Genomic DNA, 18,766 nt, shown 5'->3' on the forward strand with positions numbered 1-18,766 from the left:
GTTTTTTTCATCCATAAAATGAGGTTTATTCAAGATAATGCCCTTCAATGCCATGTTCATTTTATAACTAAAAGTTCTCATTGACTACTGCAGGGAAGTGAGTTTTTATTGATTGAGCACTTCACTGAAAATTTCTATTTATTATTTCATAATCTTTCGCTCTTTTCCCCCATTCTAAGTGGAATAGATGGAACACCAAACTTGGAATCATGAAGTTCTGGGGACAAATCCTATTTTTGATATAAAATAACTGTAAGCTTGGAAAAATCATTTTCCTTATACATTAAAATGGAGATAAAAATAATATTTGTCTGCTTTTGTCACTCAGATAATGCATGAAACTTTCTATAGAACATTGAAGTTCTATGTAAATGTGAATTACCATTATTTATTATTTTCAATCCTATGATTATCTACTGTAATTAACATTACCTGTCATAATCCTTGCATTTGATAAACAAAATTTACTTTTTTCTTTTTACTTAAGACAGTAGGGTTAAGTGACTTGCCAAAGGTCACACAGCTAGGAAATTATTAAGTGTCTGAGGTTGGATTTGAACTCAGGTCTTCCTGACTCCAGGACTGGTGTGCTATCCACTGCACCACCTAGCTGCCTCTAAATTTTAGTTTTTCAATAAAAATGTGAGCTTTTAAAGGGTGGTAACTCTATTCCCCCCTCCCACCCTGGAATCCTTGAGGCTTGGTACAGAATCTAGCAGCTGGTACTAAACACTAGGCACTTCATAAATGCATGAATTGAATTCAATGGTCTTTAATTAAATTACCTAAACCAGATGATTCCATTATTGGTTATGACCCAAACTCACTCTGTTTTCCCCTTTCCTAAAGATTTCTTATCTTGGTACCTATTTACAATATTGTAATCATTGCAGGGATCTGTTATAATCTTCCTTCTTGACTGTTATTCTATTTTATTTTTCAATTACATGCAAAAATAGTTTTCAACATGCATCTTTTTATAAGCTTTTGGGTTCCTTATTTTTCTACCTGCTTCCCTTTCCTTCTCCCTCCCCATTACAGTGAGTATTCTGGTATAGGTTTACTTGTACAATCATATTTTACATAGATAATCTTTCTTCTTGAACCAGTCCTTGGGATCTTTCCAAAAGCAGCTGTGCCAGTGATTTCTAGGAATGGTTGAGTCCCCTTAGTAGCACTCTTAAGGACAAAGCAACTCTGGTGGATGAATGTGTTTCCATTTCTTTTTTTGGGGGGAGGGGAGTCTTGGCATGCTTTCTAATCTCATTTTTCCTTCCGAGTTATCCTCTAAAACAGGGATAGGAAACCTTTTCTTATGCCAAAGGTCATTTGGATATTTATAATATCATTCACAGGCTATATTTATTTATTTCATGAATATTTATATAATTACTTCATTTAGTTAAATGGTCAAATATTTAATTAACTCATTCCCAAAAAGTTCCTAAATTTATTGAATTTTGAGTTCTGTCTGCAGATGCCTTGGCAATACCAGACCAACAACTCACAGGCTGGAGGTTTCCCCACCTTTGCTCAAGCAAGAGTTTTTAACCTAGAATCCATATACCTGTTTTTTTCTGTGGATAAATTTCAGGGTTTCCAAAGACCTAGATGGGAAAAAATTATATCTTTATTTTTACTAATCTTTAATTTCATTTGAAAATATTATTCCAACTAGAAGTCCATTGGCACCATGATACAAACTTGGTAAAGAATTCCTGTCCTAAAGGAAAATAGGGTCTCAAGGCTGATTGCACAAAACTTCTGTTTCTTCAAAAAAAGGGCAGATAGCTCTTTTAGATTTTACCCATATCCAGCTTAAATTTAGCTCAAACATTCTCAACAGTTTAACCTGACTATTGGACCATCTTGATGGTGAAATTTCTGAGCATACAAAAAGTTAGGAAGATGATTTTGAGACAAGTTGCTTTATAAGACCTTTCTAATCATGACACAAAGCCTGCCTTCTAATCTGCCTGGGCATAGTTCTTGCCCTGCTTGTCTTATAACCATGCAAAAGGGGGAGAAGCAATTGGCAATTGGGACTTCTCAAGGGCTTGCATCAGTTCATTTTCTGGTATGCATCTCCAGTCCAAGAGTGGAGAATTAGCTTAATTTTTCAGAGTTTGGCTCCAGTCAAAGAAAACACGAGTGAGTATGTCCAGCAGAGTTGGTTTTTTTTTCTCTTAAGGCTATTTTCAGATGCAGCATAGGAATGATACAGAATGAAGTCACCCACACAAAGACATACATGTATTTAACATAGGAAATCTTGTGAGTAAATCTAATCACTTAACTAAGGATTGGCAATCAAGGAATTTGAAGACAGTATGGAAGGTCATCTGCATATTACCCCAGCATCTTCACTGTGTTTACAGTTATGATCACCCCAGGCATTTTTCTGGCAAGACCAGAGGCTATTTTCTGTCCCTGTGCATGCAACATTATCCAGCCATATTTGTCCAGAGCCTTTCAAATGACAAAAGTGAAAATGATAATTAAATCAAAAGCTTCCAACTCAGGACAACACAACCTATAACAGCTTTATTCACAATGACAGGACAATCCAAGAAAGCTTAAAATTGAGTTTTTTTTAAGATTTGGTGGAGATCATGGAGTTTGCTTCATAGACATTTGACTGCTAGATCCTATGGACCTTAATCTCAAAATGTCTCCCATTTCCCTTTCTTTTCCTTACCATTGCCACAGCCTTTGCCCAGGGTTTTGATCTTACAAACTGACTATTGCAGTCGACTTTTATACGGTCTTCTTGTCTCTAGTTTTTCAAACTGCCACCATCCCTGGCCTATTCTGTATTCCCTTACCCTTTGCTGGGTCTGTGTTGCTATACTCTGCTCTCTTTCTCTCTTCCTTCTTCAATACCTCTTTGTCACTTGTAGAAATGGCACCTGTACTTTGAAACTTAGCTTAGGTTCTTTATTGTTCGATCATTTTTCAGTCTTGTCCAACTCTTTGTGAACCCATTTCTTGGAAAAGATACTAGAATAGTTGTCAATTCCTTCTCCATTTTATTTTACAGATGAAGAAGCTGAGGCAAACAGAGTCATGACTTGCCTGGATCACATAGAAAGTAGGTATCTGAGGCCAGAGTTGAACTAGGAAGATGAATCTCTTTATTTCCAGGCCCAGCACTCTATCTACTTTGCCATCTAAATGCCATTAGGTTCTACCTCCTCCATAAAATCTTCCCAGAGCACCCTAGGCCACTGTGATCTTTCCCTTCCAGAGCCCTTCCCTGCCGTTTTCCACATGTCTGGAATCCTCATGCTGTATTTTGAGTTTCCAAAGATACCCCCTGCACCTTTCATGACCTTCTCCACCCCCCCCCCCCATATTACAACTCCAGTTTATTATGGATGGCTAAGGCTCAGAAGAAAATCCTCTGGTTAGCTAATTAAAGTAATTTGAACTGGGGCTTTAATAGCTATTGGCATGTCTCTGGGAGTGTGAGGTTTGGAAGAGGTTATAACCTAAATGAAAATGTTAAATTATGGAATACTGGAAGAGATCCTTCTGAACCAAAGGTTCCTAAAATTTTAGCTTCAAATGCATGAAAGTTGCATTGGAATTAGTATTGAATCCCTCAACTAGGTATCTGATGAATGAATACCAGTATATTCATTTACTCTGTTTGTGACTTACCTACTGCTACATTGGTGAGTGCACTTCCTGACCTGTAACCCATCATGCGACAGAAGACAGTGGCATCTTGATCATCCCAGTCATCATCACATATAGTGCCCCAAACACCTTGATAGAAAATTTCAGCACGTCCTCTGGACTCTCCTCCAACAATTCTAACATCAGAGGATCTGCCTGTAGGAGAGGTAGGAAAGATTTGCAAGATAGATGAAAAGAAATCATTGTTCTATCCCATAGTAACATTGGGTCCAGGTACAGAAATTGGGCTGCTTTGTACTATGATATTGTTACAATTTCATGGCCCTCATGGTTCCTTACACCATGACACTCATGGTTCCTTACACATAGGTTCTGAGATATTATTTATTGACTTCTCACTAGTAAGATCTTCTTGGTCACTTTTCTGCCTTTTAGATTTGGGATCCCTGTAACTTCTGGTTTGATCTAGAGTCCTTCTGCTTTACTTTGATCGTGACTAGGACTGAAGACCTTTTTCCCTTGGAGAATCCTCACCCTCTGGCTTTATTCATTATTCTTAATTACCAATATATTTCATTGTGAATTTAACAACTATGTTATATAACCTGCTAACTTAATAGTATTACTTTAAAATAGGGTGTTTTTAAAAAAGTAAATAGTTATTTTAATAAAAACTAATCATAACATTCATCGTGCATCTCTCAGTGAGCACTGTCTGGAATTAGGTAGCCTTTCTCCTTTCTTCCTTCCCTCCATCTCCTCACTCCTTCCTACCTTCCTTCCCTCCTTCCTGCCATCTTCATTTGCTTATTTATGTGTCCAAATAAGTCATTACATTGTTTTAGAGCTCTAGTTCCTCATGAGAAAACTTCTTTTTCAGTGCAAATAAGGCACTTGGCCTCCAACTTATAGATTTAGGTGATTGGGGAACCAAGAGGTTAATTGACTTATCCAGGCTCACTTAGATTTAAGCCTGAGTCTTTCTGATTCTTTCTCTCTTCATTACCTGGTGGTTCTTCTGCAAATAAGAATGGTAGTTCTTTGAATTTCAGAGAGCAACCATTCCAAAAGGCAACTACCAGACTGAATATTTGTTGGTTTTGCAAATCTAGTCTTATGACAAATGTCATAGAAGGAAAAAAATGAACAGAAAAATAAATTTGATGAATTGAAGCTAGAGATCATAGACCAATTCTTTAGTATGCCCTGAATGTTTGCCTATTATATTCCCAGTTCCTCAAAGCAAAGAGTGATACCAAATGGGGAGGAATAAAAAAATCAAAATCATCTTTTGGTAGTTAGTTCTCTCTCACCCCTGACTTTTCTAGTGTAGTGTAGGCATTGAAAAATCAATGTTTTAATATTTCAAAGAATCTGTGACTTTCAAATGAACACTTTCTCTACCAATATAAATCTCAAGACCTCTATGCCTTAATACTTTCTTTAATCTAATTCAAAAGATGGTAATAAAGCTTCTTGGATTAGCCTCTGAGGCACACTGAGCTAGAGTCAGATGATGTTCATGACTGAGGCTACCCATTGACATAGCTTTTAGAACCCCAGGGCCACCTCCAGGTCATGTGAAAACATTAGAAGAAGATTTTAATGTTCTCTTTCCCTAAAGGATAAATTAATATAGGAGTGAGCAATACCTGGTTCTCCTTTGCTCCCTTGTGGTCCACGCTGACCTATGATGAAAGAAAATGAGTCATTATGAAGGAGGTCAGTTTGAATTTCCTTTCTTTCCTTTGGGGACAATTGGTGTGTGTGTGTGTGTGGGGGGGTGCCTGAGGGATGGAGAGGAGATCAAATTCTCCCTTGTTCTGTCCAGTGATTTATCAGTAGAATTGAATTAAACTAAAATGAGTCATAGGAATTTATTCAATTTGCTTTGGAGAGGTTTTCCAATTTATATTATTCTCCACCAATATTAATGAGCAAAAAGATATGGGCTTAATCTGCAGGTAAAAAGGTTTCAGTTAGATCTGAAAAGAAACTTTAAGGTTGTGAGGGGGTTATAAGAATCTTCTATAGCAATCTATAGAGTCTTCACTAAAGGGCATGTTTGATATTAAGATGGGATTCATTCTATTAAGAATAGATTTACTATCATCCTCCCTAGAGGCAGAAGGAGGGATACGATGACCTCTACCTCTATGTGAAAAATCCATCTCCCTGAAACTTAAAATCAGGTTTTCCCAAAGAACAAAACAAAGCAAAACCCAGCCTTACCCTGCTCTCCTTTTTCTCCTTTGGAGCCTTTTAAACCAGGTTCACCTTTATTCCCCACACTTCCTTGTATTCCTTTCTCACCTGGAGGACCTACAGCAGAGAAAAGAGGTAGTAGGCAGTTCCTATCACAGTCTTTTTATAAAAGGGCCTAATGGAGAGTATTTGGGAAGGGAGGGAGGAAGTGAGAACTCACAGGGGCTGACTATGCAATTGCAAATGATTATCAACTCTTAGGAGCAGCTAGGAGGTACAGTGGATAGAACATCGGCCCTGGAGTCAGGAGGACCTGAGTTCAAATTTTGTCTCAGATGCTTAATAATTATCTAGCTATGTGACTTTGGGCAAGTCACTTAATTCCCATTGCCTTGCAGAAACCAGGAAAAAAAAAGATTCTCAGTTCTTTGTGTGAGGGCTAACTGCTCTCAAAGTCTATGAAAAAGACCGTAGGAAAAATACAGATTTGGAATCAGAAGACCTAGTTGGAACTTCAGTTGTACCACTAACTGACCTTTAACTCTTCTGGCCTTAATTTCTTTGTGTGTAAAATGAAGTAGTTAAACTAGAGGTATTTGTATGAGGTTATCCTCACTTGTAATTCATATATAATTCAATTACTAAAATTGGTATTGCCTCCTTGCCCAAATCTTTGACTAACAGAAATCAGGAGGCAGACCTAAGAAAAATCAGACAGCCAGTTCAAAAGAAATTATATATTCTCTTCTTTCTTCATAATCGTTTTAGTTCAATATTAACAGAACCCTGAAGGGCTATAGCAATCTATTGATTAAGTTAGTTTAGCTGAAGGGCATCAGTTAAACTGGTTATTTGGTCTGATGTAGTTCAGACTGGTTTGATTAAAATGCCCCATCATTCAGTTATTTGTTTTCCAATTGGTGAGGCTTCACAAGCCCAAACACCAGGACAAATTCTAAAAATCATCTGAATGTTCCATCTCCCTGGCTACATTGAGCTGTTTTGGCATCCTAGATATTCAACTTTGTTTAAAAGTCCCAGTCTGAGTATGTTGACTCGGTAGTGCTGCACCTAAAGTCAAGAAGACTTGGACTCAACTCTTTTCTTAGATACAAGCTGTATGCTCTGGACACAATCATTTTAACTTCTTTTAACCTCAGTTTCCTCATCTATAGAATGGGGCAGTAGCCTGGAGGAGGTCTCTGAATGAATGATTCTATGACCCTAGTCTGGTGAGAGCAAAATAAGGTAGTACAAATTGTTTGGAGCGTAAGAAATTATGTGAGTTCTAACAGTGATGACTGGGTGATTTAAACCAAACCTTTCCTGTGATTTTACAAAGTCTCTTGGACAATTGGTTATCTTATTTTCTCCAAATACAATATATTTGTACATATGCTAAACAATGTGACAGTTCCTTATCAGCCCTCTATCCCTATCCCCAATTTGGGATATGTTTTCATTTTTCTCTTCTGTTTTTTTTTTATAAAGGGATCCCCAAAGACCTAGTGACTTCCCAACCACATCCATATTGGCATAAGAAACCCTGAATTTCCTTATAGTTCCTTCAAATCCATTACAACTTTTGGGAGGAGGGTTAAGTAGAGGAGAAAGTTGTAGTGTACATTTGAAAGTCACAAAGACTGCCATTTGGATGCACAGATTCTAGTCATCTCTTTGAGAAATTAAAATCAAGCAAGTATTCTACCTGAAAATCCTGCTTCTCCTTTTGTCCCTTTTTGCCCTTGATGCCATAAGATAAAAACAAAACCAAAAAAAAAGGAAAAAAGAAAGGGGAGAAGATAATAAAACTTAGATATTAGACACTTTTAATCTTAAGACACCTTCTACTTATTGTCTGATTAATGCAGGAGGAAAATACATTGGTTCTGTAGGACTTTTAAGAGACTTCACTAAATGGAGAAAGAATTGCAGATGAATTGCAGAATTTCAGATGAATATATGCCTGTGGCTTCATGTCCAACAGAACCTAATGGGACTATAAACCTTGGTTATCCAGGCCTCATAACTCCCTGCTTAAGCCTGTCAGCTATGCAGTAATTCAACAAAACCATCCAATGCTTTCTGTGTATAGAACATTACCTTTACTAGACATGGGGAGACACAAAGCTAGAAGTATAGGCATTGTTCCTGTCCTCAGAGAGCTGATAGTCTATTAAGTGTCCAAAGCTATAAGAATAGATAAGAAGAACTGTTTCATTTGGGGCTTTGAATTTTCAATACCCAGCACAGAATCTTCCATACAGTGAGAGCTGAACAAATCATTACTGAGCTTGCAATAACTATAAGCACAATGATATATAGATGCATTGGAGAAGTCCAAAGAGGAAATTTGAAGGGGAAGTTTATTATGGAAGGGAATGGTGGGGATCAAGAAAGGTTTCAATGAGGAAGACTCATTTAAATTGAACTTTAAAGACAACAGTCAAAAATGAGGAAGGAGAATGAATCAGTCAGATGTACAGAAGGACTGAACAAAGACTTGGGTGGAGGAAAATAGGGAATGTTTTGGGGACAGAAAGTAGAAATTGAAAGTTAAAGCTGAATTAATATACCATACAATTTGCACTCTCATTCATAGAAAATAAAAGCATTGAATATCAAGATATACATTTTGATGGTGGTTGACACAGGGGACTCAATGGAGACGTGGCACTATTAGGAGCTTTGGCTACATTACATATAGTAGGAACCCAATAGCTTTGATCACCCTGGGGGATTTGGTGTGTCATAATAGAACTAAAGTTAGGAAGACTGAAGAATACTTTTAATAGAGTACAGCAAATGTGTGTAGTTTCGTGAAGAAGAATTTCACATTTGGAATTGTGTCAATATGTAAAAATATTGATAGAGGCTTTATTTCTATTGTGAGATGAAATTCACCTATATATTGTCATTTACTAGCACGCAAACCAATAATAAAGTTTGAGAATCTTGGTTCAAATAAATGATTAGACCCCACCATAGAAACACAAAATATTTAATTATAGAATGTGACCTTTGCCATTGAAGTTAATGAAATTTTGCTTTCATTAAATGTCTGTTTTAAGACAATTATATTTTATGTGAATTTAAACCTTTCAGGTAGAGCTTGTTATTTTCCTTCCCAATCATAATCATTTTATAATAAGACAGTTGGATAAAATTTTTTGGTTTTATTGCAGACCCTGGGAATATTTCTGCAGGCAAAATTTTTTGAGCTTCCTTTTGTTTGGTACTTAGTAGTTGAGATAACATAGTACTTTGGAAAGAGTATTGAATTTGGAGTCATAGAACCTAGGTTCAAATGCCATCCCAAGGTATCATGAAAACATTATATAGAGCTGGAAGGTCATCTTGGCCACCAATCTTATTTTTCAAGTGAGAAAACTTTCCCATATGGATATTAAATTATATAAGGTAGCATAGGTAATATCAGAGCTAGGTTTTAAAATAAAATTTACTGACTCTAGAAGAAGTACTCTTGATTCTCTGTCATGTACTACTCATGTGATTTTAGGTAAGTCAGTTTTCCTCCATGGGCCTCATTTTTCTCATCTGTAAAATGAAGGAGTCGGACTAAATTTCTTTTAAGATTCCTTCTAGCTCTAGATCTTTGACCCTTTGACCTTAATGTGATCCCCAAGGCAGAATTTTATATATGTGTGTGTGTGTATGCATACATACTATACATATATGACAGTGAAATGGACTATTCCTAGGACAATTAAGTGAACTGGGATACCTTTGTTTTCTTTTTGGAATGCCTATAAATTATGTTTTACCGAGAGATTAATGCCTTTTTTACACAATGAGTTCCCATCTTGGAATTTGGCCTGAGTTAATCAAAACTGGACAAATACCATAGTTCCTTTGATTTGGGGAATACCAGTATCCTGATCTGGAAAAATATGTCTATAAATATTACTAGGAAAACATACTTAGATAGCAATATCTGGCCTTTACTACTAACTTAACAAGGTGCTGTCTGGCTACTGAACAATAGAAAGGCCCTTCAAAAATGTATCTGAGTCATCATAGGAGGTTATAATTTAAAGACATTTGAATTGTTTGGGGGCACATTACAGGAGTATTATAAATAGATTTATGCACATTTTAATTGCATAGGTAGGAAAATGTAATATTATACTTTCTCTGGTTGACAAAATTAAGGACTATATCAGATGAGTTAGTGTTGGGTCAACCTTTTTGTTGTGGTTTTGCTAAATGCAAAAGGAACTTACGCTATGGAAGTATCCAAACTGTCTACCTGTGACAAAATGTTCCTCTCCCCTAAAAGTGGAAGAGATGATCTTCTGGTTGGGTTTAAATGATAAGGAGGTAAAAAGGGGACATTCTGAAAACAGTATAAGCAAATCCAAGGAAGTATAATAATACTGTATGTGTCTGTGTGTTTGTATGTGTGTGTCTCTGTGTGTATATTGGAGTGATGGGGGTAGATAAAGATTTATGAAATTCAGGTAAGAGAACAAAGTAATGGAAGAAGAAATATAAGATAAAGTTGAAAATGTAGAGTGGTGCTAGGCTGTAGAGGGTTTTGGATGCCAGGCAGAGAGTTTGAATTTTACTTGATAGATGCTAGGTAGCCACATGCAGGACATTTGAATAGAGAAGTGACCTTTTTTGTGGTAGAAAGGTGATCTGCCAGAAAACTTAGAGGAGAAAAAAATGTGAAGAGAGAATGCTTTCAAGGAGGTAATAGTCCTAATGGGTGATAATAAGAATTATATGAATGTATTAGTAATTGAAATAGAAAAGAGATATAAAAATGTCATGAAGGGGAAATCAAGACAATTTATTGAATGAGAATTTAGGTAAGAGGGGAGCTAGGTAACTCAGTGGATAGAATGCTGGACCTGGAGACAGAAAGATTCATCTTTCCAGGTTCCAAGTTGGTCTCAAGACTCTTTGACAAGTCACTTAACTCTGTTTGCCTCAGTTTCCTCATCTGGAAATGATCTTAAGAAGGAAAAGGTAAACTGCTCCAATATATTTGCCAAGAAAACTCTAAATGAGGTTAGTAAGAGTTGGACATGCCTGAAATGGCTGAACTGAAAATAGATGGAGGAGCTTCAAGATTAATAACAGGAGAAATGATGAATAGTGACTTCATTGATAGAAATAATTAAGTCAAAAAAATAGAACATGTTTTGTGGGGAAAATGAATTAATTTATTTTGATGTTGTGAAGTTCAAGGTCCTGTGGAAGATCCAAATTAGATGTCCTTCAGGCAATTGAAGATGCAAGTCTAGAGACCATTAGATCTGGTTGGAGATGGAAATTTGAAAGTCATATGCAAAGAGCTGAACTTGTGGAAATAAGATTTCCAAGGGAAACAGTAAAGCTCTACCATAGACATAAGAGATCAGGGATGAGGTGGAATCAGCAAAGGAAACAGAAGAAGGGAAACAGAAGAAGAGTTTTGTGTCTCTGAAACACAGAAGAGAGAGAATATTTAATGGAAGTTTAGCCATAGAATTATAGATTATAATTGGAAGGACTTTAGAGATCATCTTATCTAATACCTTCATTTTATATTATGAAGAAGCTGAGACCCAGATAAAGTAAGTAACTTGCCTAAAATCACATTTTCAACAGAGTCAAAAGTTATCAAAAGGAGTCTGAAGACTGAAAAAAAAAGGATTTGGTTTGAGGAAGTTATTGGTAATATTTGAGAGAATAGTTTCAGTAGCATGTTTGGGACAAATTGTATGGAATAGAAGAGCAAATATTAATAAAAAGAGACAGTGGCCTTAGAAACTTTTTCAAAAAGTGGAGAATAAAGTTGTAACTGTACTGGATATGGCAGAAGGTTCAGGAGAAGGCTTATAATTCAAGAGAATTGATCATTTTGGTAGTCAGGTGGAAAGGACACTGGAAAAGGAGAGATTAAAGAAGCACAAGAGAAAGTAGATGACAATTGGAGGAAAATCCTAGAAGAAGCAAGAGGAAATGGGATCAAATGTGAGGAGTATACAAAGTTTTACTTTGATCAGTAAAATGTAGAGAGAATGGATGGTGATGCTGAGAAGGTATGAAAAAGTGAGAATTGAAAAAGACTTGTCAGAAAGCTGCTATCTCTATAGGGGAGTAAAAGACAGAATCACTGCTTAACTGTCAAAACCAAAGACCATTCTCAGTCCACTTCACACAGCAAGTAAGGGACTGGTTCTCCACTTAGAGGGCTGACACTGACATCCCTAATCTGCCTTATTACTCACAATATTTGTTAAATGAACTAGTTGTGACTATCTAAATGTGCAGTATGACTCCTTAACTAGAGAATATTGACAAGGGAATACATTGAACTAAACTTAAGTACTCTAATTATGCTAGGGGAGCTCACTTGAAAAACTAGGGATTTTGTTTGCATGTTTTTCTTTTAAAACAGAAGGGGCAGAAAGACGAAGAGAGAGAATCCAGGTTATGATGACCTGGTGTACTAATGATACAGTCAGCCAAAAGTATTTGTGACCTGTTCATGGTGTTGATTTGTTTTTCTTAACTGTATTTTTTTATTATAATGAAAGTATCGTGTGTGTGTGTGTGTGTGTGTGTGTGTGTGTGTGTGTGTGTGTGTATCTCAAGGCAGGGAAACTAATTCATTCAGAAATGGCAAAGAGGGGCAGCTAGATGGCACAGTGAATAGAGCACCGGCCCTGGAGTCAGGAGTACCTGAGTTCAAATCCGACCTCAGACACTTAATAATTACCTAGCTGTGTGGCCTTGGGCAAGCCACTTAACCCCATTGCCCTGCAAAAAAAAACAAAAACAAAAACCTAAAAGAAAAAAAGAAATGGCAAAGAGATAAAAAGGGTATTATTAGTAAAGCATTTTAACATGTGGCATAATACATATGTAATTTCAAATATGTGCTTCAGTCCTGCCTCATATTGGTTCTGACCTGGGCTATGACCCTAGGCATACCATATGTTTGTGTGTATATCTACATGTGTATGGACATGCATTTATGCATATCCATACATAATCTATAAATTTATAGTGCAAAGCCTATACTTACATTCTATAGGATGTACACATATTTGATATGCTAAGACACATACATACATGTACACAGAACCATACCTTATGTTTACTCATGCACACATGTGTATTCATTAATTTGTACATATAATTGATTACACACATGTGTATGTATGTGCATGTTGTATATATGCACATATAATCTTCAATAACTTGCTTACCCTTTCCATATAGATTTGTGAATGTGTATATATGTAGTTTATATATATATAATATATTTATATATGCATATATAGATATATAGCTGGAAAAGATTTCATATATCCTCTAGTTCAACACTTTCATTGTCCATATGAAGAAAGTAAGGCCCAAGGAAGTTAGGTGATTTGTCTAAGGTCAAACAGAGCTGGTCCTCTGACTCCACTATACCCACTACAGCTCCCTCTCTCTACCCATTTTTTCTCCTATCATCATCTTCTGGGACCTGAGGTGAAATATTTTTTAAGCTGCTATGTGATCTTAAACATGCTACTTGACTTTCCTGGGCCTTCATTTCTTCATCTTTAAAGTGGGGGCATTGGACTGGATGATCTCTAAGTTCTCTTTCAGTTCTATATTTGTGCTTCTTTTATTTTGCTGCCCTCTTTCCCCTTTGATATGAAAGGGAAAAATTAAAAAGGGGAAAGCCGGGTTTGGAAAGAGATTCTGAAATTTGATATGATAATATAGAGCCTTGATAAATGAAGAGTTGGCTTGAGAATCAATCTATCAATATATCTGTCTAATATATATTACATATAATGTTCACATATTATTCTACATTTATTCTATATATATACATAGAATATTTATGGATTATTATATATATGAATCATTATATTAATATATATGTTAGGTAGAGAGGGAGATAGACAGATATAGGGATAGATAGATAGATAGATAGATAGATAGATAGATAGATATGAAAGAGAATGTAACTGAGAATAAGAAGACCAGAAGATAAATTTCAAAGACAGCTGAGTCTGAGGGCTTGTGTGCAAGAATCAAAGAACTTGATTCCACCAGAATCTCAAGAGTTGGTTCTTATATGTGAGAGCAGAAGGTAGGAGAGTTAGGATGGCCCAAGAAAAGTGACTTGCCCAAGATTGTCTAATATGTGGCAAAGCCAGAATCAAACCTAAGACCCTTGACTCTAAGTCCAGAATGCTTTTCACAGGATCATTCTGCATTGAACTTTGCTGAATACCAGGAAAATAGGGAGCACAATACCAGTCATCTCTTGGTACAGAAAGTGAGGACAATGAAGATTTGTAGACATATATATGTACAGTTATCCTTTCCACAACATGGGGATTAGGGGTTCAGTGCCCCCATGACCTGGAAAGTCTGTATAAAATTTTTTTTAACTTTCCCTTGAACCAGAGAAGAAGTCTGTATTATTATGGTATTAAAAGATAAAATATGTTGCTCTTTTACAATACATATATTTTATGTACTTTTGACTATTTAAACTTTTCTGTATTATCTGCTGGCCTTCATGTATCATTTGTGGCTTCAGGAAAATTCCTCCCAAATACCCATTTAATTGCAAGATGTATTGAAACTGTGATGGGGAAAAGTCACAATGTGGAAGAGATAACTGTATACATACATACATATATATATATATATATATATATATATATATATATATATATTCTACTCTAAGAAATTTGAATTTTATGACCACTTATTGAAATCCAAGTTTGATCAGATACTTATTTTTTACCTGGTATCATGAAAAAGAAAAAAAGGCTTTTTTCTTATTCATATGAAGATGAATAGAGTCATTACCATAGAAACAGTGGCTACAGACCTTGCTCTCATTGGTAGAGTAGGAGAAGGCAGAAAATGATCTATTCCTATTCATTGTACTTTTGAGAAAATTTTCTGATTGTGAACCTGGCTTCTCGCTAAACAATTCTCTGAGACAGCAGATCTCAATCTATGAATTAACAATTAGGAAACAGAGAAGTAAATGTCATTAGAAATTGGGTCAATTATAGGAGTGTTGACTGGCTTCAGAGTGAGTCTGTCACTCCAAGTCTATCAATGAGGAGAGATCAAAGTGAGTTCTACCAAGGAGTAGGAGGAGAGAGCAAGAACAAAAGTTCAATATTGAAGGAGACCCTGTGCTGGATAATCAACTTGGTCAAGGATGATGCAATCTTAGATTTAGAATTGGAGAGAACCCAAGCAATCTTCCAGTCCAAACATTCTAATATTCATATAAACAGACACACACAGAGATATGGAGACAGAGAGAGAATGGACAGCTGTAGGAGAAGATGAGATGAGTGACAGCCTTGTTTGGAATCAACATTTAAGGGCAGGGGGAAATCTTTAGAGACTAGGTAAAAGTCTTTCAAAGGAACATGTATGTAGATTACCAATGAGTCATAGAATCAAAGAATTAGATCCCAGAAGAGACTTAGTCCAACTTGCATATTTTACAGATAAGAAAACAGAGAGACCTAGAGAAGCTAAACAACTTTCCCAAGCCACAAAGATAGTAAAGGCAGAGCTGGCATTTGAACCCAGATATTCTGATTACAGTCTGGGTCAATGGGCCATCCTGTCTCTTTGACCAGAATGAAGAATGAGGAAGAGAACTAAAGAACAATACTGAAACCCAGAAGAATGGCTTCTCCAGAGCAGCAAGGAAGAATAGGTAAGAAAGGGTCATACCTGTGAAGATCTTGGGGATCACAGAGTCAGAACTAAGGGTTAAAGGAATAGGTTTTGGAAAGATTGAGACATTTGATAGCCTTGGAAAACTAATTCCATCAGTTAAAAGCTTAGAGTTAGATCTAATAAGTAGATGAGAAAGGATTAGATTTACTGACTAGTCAGGAGAGTACCATGGAAGATGATGGTTTTATTTCTATCATATTTATCTATGTCATTTGTCTATAACAAGAAGACCCTTTCAAATTTATAAACTTTCTCTCTTCATTTAGTAGTAAATATAAATAAAACTCCTAAGAGGAAAATCCTATATTCTTTACAGGGAACAGGACAAGAGAGAAAGGGAGAAAAAACCTTGTCCTTTTTTTTAGATGGAAAAGTTGGGATGTAGGTGGGACTGGAAAATTCAAATGGAGAGGCATTAGGAAACTAGAAAGAAGTGGCCACAAGCAAAACCCTGGGTCTTGCTGACACAAGAAAAGATTGGATTTCAGGGCACAAGAAATAGAAATGAAAGTGAAGAGGAGAAATTAAAAAAAAGCAAGGGAATGTAGTCAGGGAATAATGGACTTTCCAAAGGGAGTTCAGTTCCTTTTGCTATTTTCTTATGAGTTGCCAACAGACTTGCAGCCCACACCAAAGACCATGTCTTAAAAGATCTAAACTCTTAAAGCTCTGCTGAACCTCTGACTTGATGGGCGACTTCCTCTTCTGGCCCACTCTTTCAAAATGGTTACTTCATCCCCTACTCTTCCTATACTCTAAGTGGAGAGATTTAAAAGCTAATTAGAAGAATTTCTTATTTCTATTAGAAGCAATGAGAAACTACCAGTGTTAGCTGGTTAGGGGAGTCATGTAGAGTCAGAATCACAATTCTTTATAACAAAACATTAATTTTAATAATATTCATTTTTCCTAAAATAATAACCATGAAATAACCCATAAAATATACTACATAAAATATAATTGGTAACATGTAAAACATTTTTCTCACTAGTAATTCACTAGAATTCTGATTATTTTTTGCTAACATTCCCTAACCAACCTGGCTCCAAACATTTTTGTACCTTCTTCAATACTATGCTGCTGTAAATCTCTCTCCCTTGGTCACCCTCTGAAAACTGAGAGGTTGCTGGGACATTAGTCTCTGCTGTTGGAAAATTGGCAAGGAAAATTCTTTATCTCCTAACCAGTTAACACGAGCGATTTCCCATTACCTCTAAGATAAAATATAAATTCTTCTGTTTAATTTTTAAAGCTGTTCACAATATGACCCCTAAGTATTTTTATATCCTCTTCAGATGTTACATTCCCTTTTTCCTTGGATCCAGCCTAACTGTTCTTCTCTGTCTTCTTCCATCTCTATGTTTTTGTGCTGGTTATCGCACCACACCCCCTCCCCCATGCCTGGAATGCAGTCTCTATTTACTTTCAACTCAAAGGGTCCACCTCTTTATTAAAATAGTGCTCAACTACCATCTTCTGCATGAAACCTTTCCTAATTCCTAATGAAGCTAACTACTAGTGCCTTCCTTCCCAGTGTCTTTTATTCAAATATTACATATCTGTACTGAGTTTATATATTTGCTGCATATACTTTTACATATATTAAAAAAACAACAACAACAAAAAAAAGACTGCCTCTCTGCTTTTCCTGGACTCATCAAGTGACCTCCTGAAGGAAATCTGGTGTCTCAAAAAGTTTTCCTCATTGAAAGAGATAGACAAACTGACTGAACCAAGGACTCTAGTTTTAGTCTCTCTGAAAGTTACAGTTTTCAGAGTAAGCTAGCAAATTGATTGCATTATGACACTCTCTTTGAGTTTGGTTGACATGAATCAATGCCACCCTGTCCATCCAGATGGACAGAAAGAACTTCTGAGACTTCAAAACTGAGGGCCTGCCCAAGGATCAGTACTTCCTAAGTCTGACCTGAATCATTATTGCTACTGGGAAGTTAATAATGATGGCATATAAAGGGGTCTATTACTCCTGCACCTCAGTGTGGAGTTGATGGCCACAAATAAAGTCTGATAGTGGAACTAGAGACAGACAATAAAGTGCTTTACATTCATAAAAGTGCCAGTTATTATCTATTATGGTTAGGTCAGTCACTGAAGACTCTCTGGAGATGGGGGATACCCCTCAACCTTGAAGACAGGTAGGGAAAGGGACTAAAGGGATAAAAAGGAAAGGGATTAAAAGAAAAATAGTTTTGTTTGGCTCTGGCAAGTAGAGAGAAAATGGTACAGTGACCTGAGCCCCTAAATGTTCTGCCCAAGGATATGACCTCCAGTATCCTTGTTTATTTTTTATTACCTGAATCTCCTTTGTTTCCTTTTGCACCTGGTTCTCCCTTAGAACCATCCCTACCTGGATGACCTAGAAATTAAATGAAACACATACATGGTTAGGAATAGAGGTAGCCTTCAGGAGTCACCATAAAAATCAAAAGATGGAGCAGTAAAATGTAAGCTTGTTGAAAACAGGGACTATCTGGTTTTTGACTTGGTATCCTCAGGTCAAACTGCCTGCCTCAACATAGGCCCTCAGGGAATTAAATGAAATTACCTTGTGGTCCAACAGGGCCACTTTGACCAGGTTCTCCCTTGGTAGCTGACAATCCTGGCAAACCTGGTATTCCAGCAATACCCTTAGCTCCAGGCTGACCTGAAAGTTAAATAAAATGTTCGAATTAGTGATCATTTTAGTGAGACTGTTGGAAAAATTTAAGAAATACACTCTGTGCTCTTATCCTCAAAGGACAGGACTTGACCTCTTCCACTCCTAAAAATCCCAGAACACACCTTTAAACATCTTATTTCAAAAAAATTCATTGGCAACTAAACTGCCTACTAGTGAAGACATCCATGTTTATTCATGTTTTAATATTCCAGAAGATCAAGGCTTTTGGACTTCTGTGCTGTTAGAGACCTTGCTTTGGATTTTTATAGCATCATTCTTCCATTGCAGAAGGAAGGCGAAAGTGTAATGGAGAATATCAATCAGTTCTGCCCCCTGTTTGCTTCTCAACTTCTCTAGAGGATCTAGACTTTTTAAAAAACTAAATACCTGTAGAGAGTATCTCTGGGTTAATTGTATATACACACACACACACACAGACACACTCATAGACATATACACACAGAGGAATGTCAAAATAGAGAGGATTATTCAGGCTGATTC

General features: G+C 36.5%; 1 protein-coding gene across 1 annotated transcript in view; it reads right to left on the reverse strand.

The window, feature by feature from the left end:
* Positions 1 to 418: 418 nt before the first annotated feature.
* Positions 419 to 18,766, reverse strand: part of MARCO (macrophage receptor with collagenous structure) — a 54,671-nt gene continuing 36,323 nt past the window's right edge. The window contains exons 11-16 of the mRNA XM_074215008.1: positions 18,152 to 18,250; positions 17,900 to 17,962; positions 5,875 to 5,964; positions 5,295 to 5,330; positions 3,664 to 3,837; positions 419 to 2,469 (exon numbers count right to left, since the gene is read on the reverse strand). Of these exons, the coding sequence (XP_074071109.1) occupies positions 2,339 to 2,469; positions 3,664 to 3,837; positions 5,295 to 5,330; positions 5,875 to 5,964; positions 17,900 to 17,962; positions 18,152 to 18,250 (593 nt within the window). The 3' untranslated portion in view covers positions 419 to 2,338. The remainder of the gene's footprint in view (positions 2,470 to 3,663; positions 3,838 to 5,294; positions 5,331 to 5,874; positions 5,965 to 17,899; positions 17,963 to 18,151; positions 18,251 to 18,766) is intronic.

Source organism: Macrotis lagotis, chromosome 1 (assembly GCF_037893015.1).
Source record: "Macrotis lagotis isolate mMagLag1 chromosome 1, bilby.v1.9.chrom.fasta, whole genome shotgun sequence".
Classification (NCBI taxonomy): Eukaryota; Metazoa; Chordata; class Mammalia; order Peramelemorphia; family Peramelidae; genus Macrotis; species Macrotis lagotis.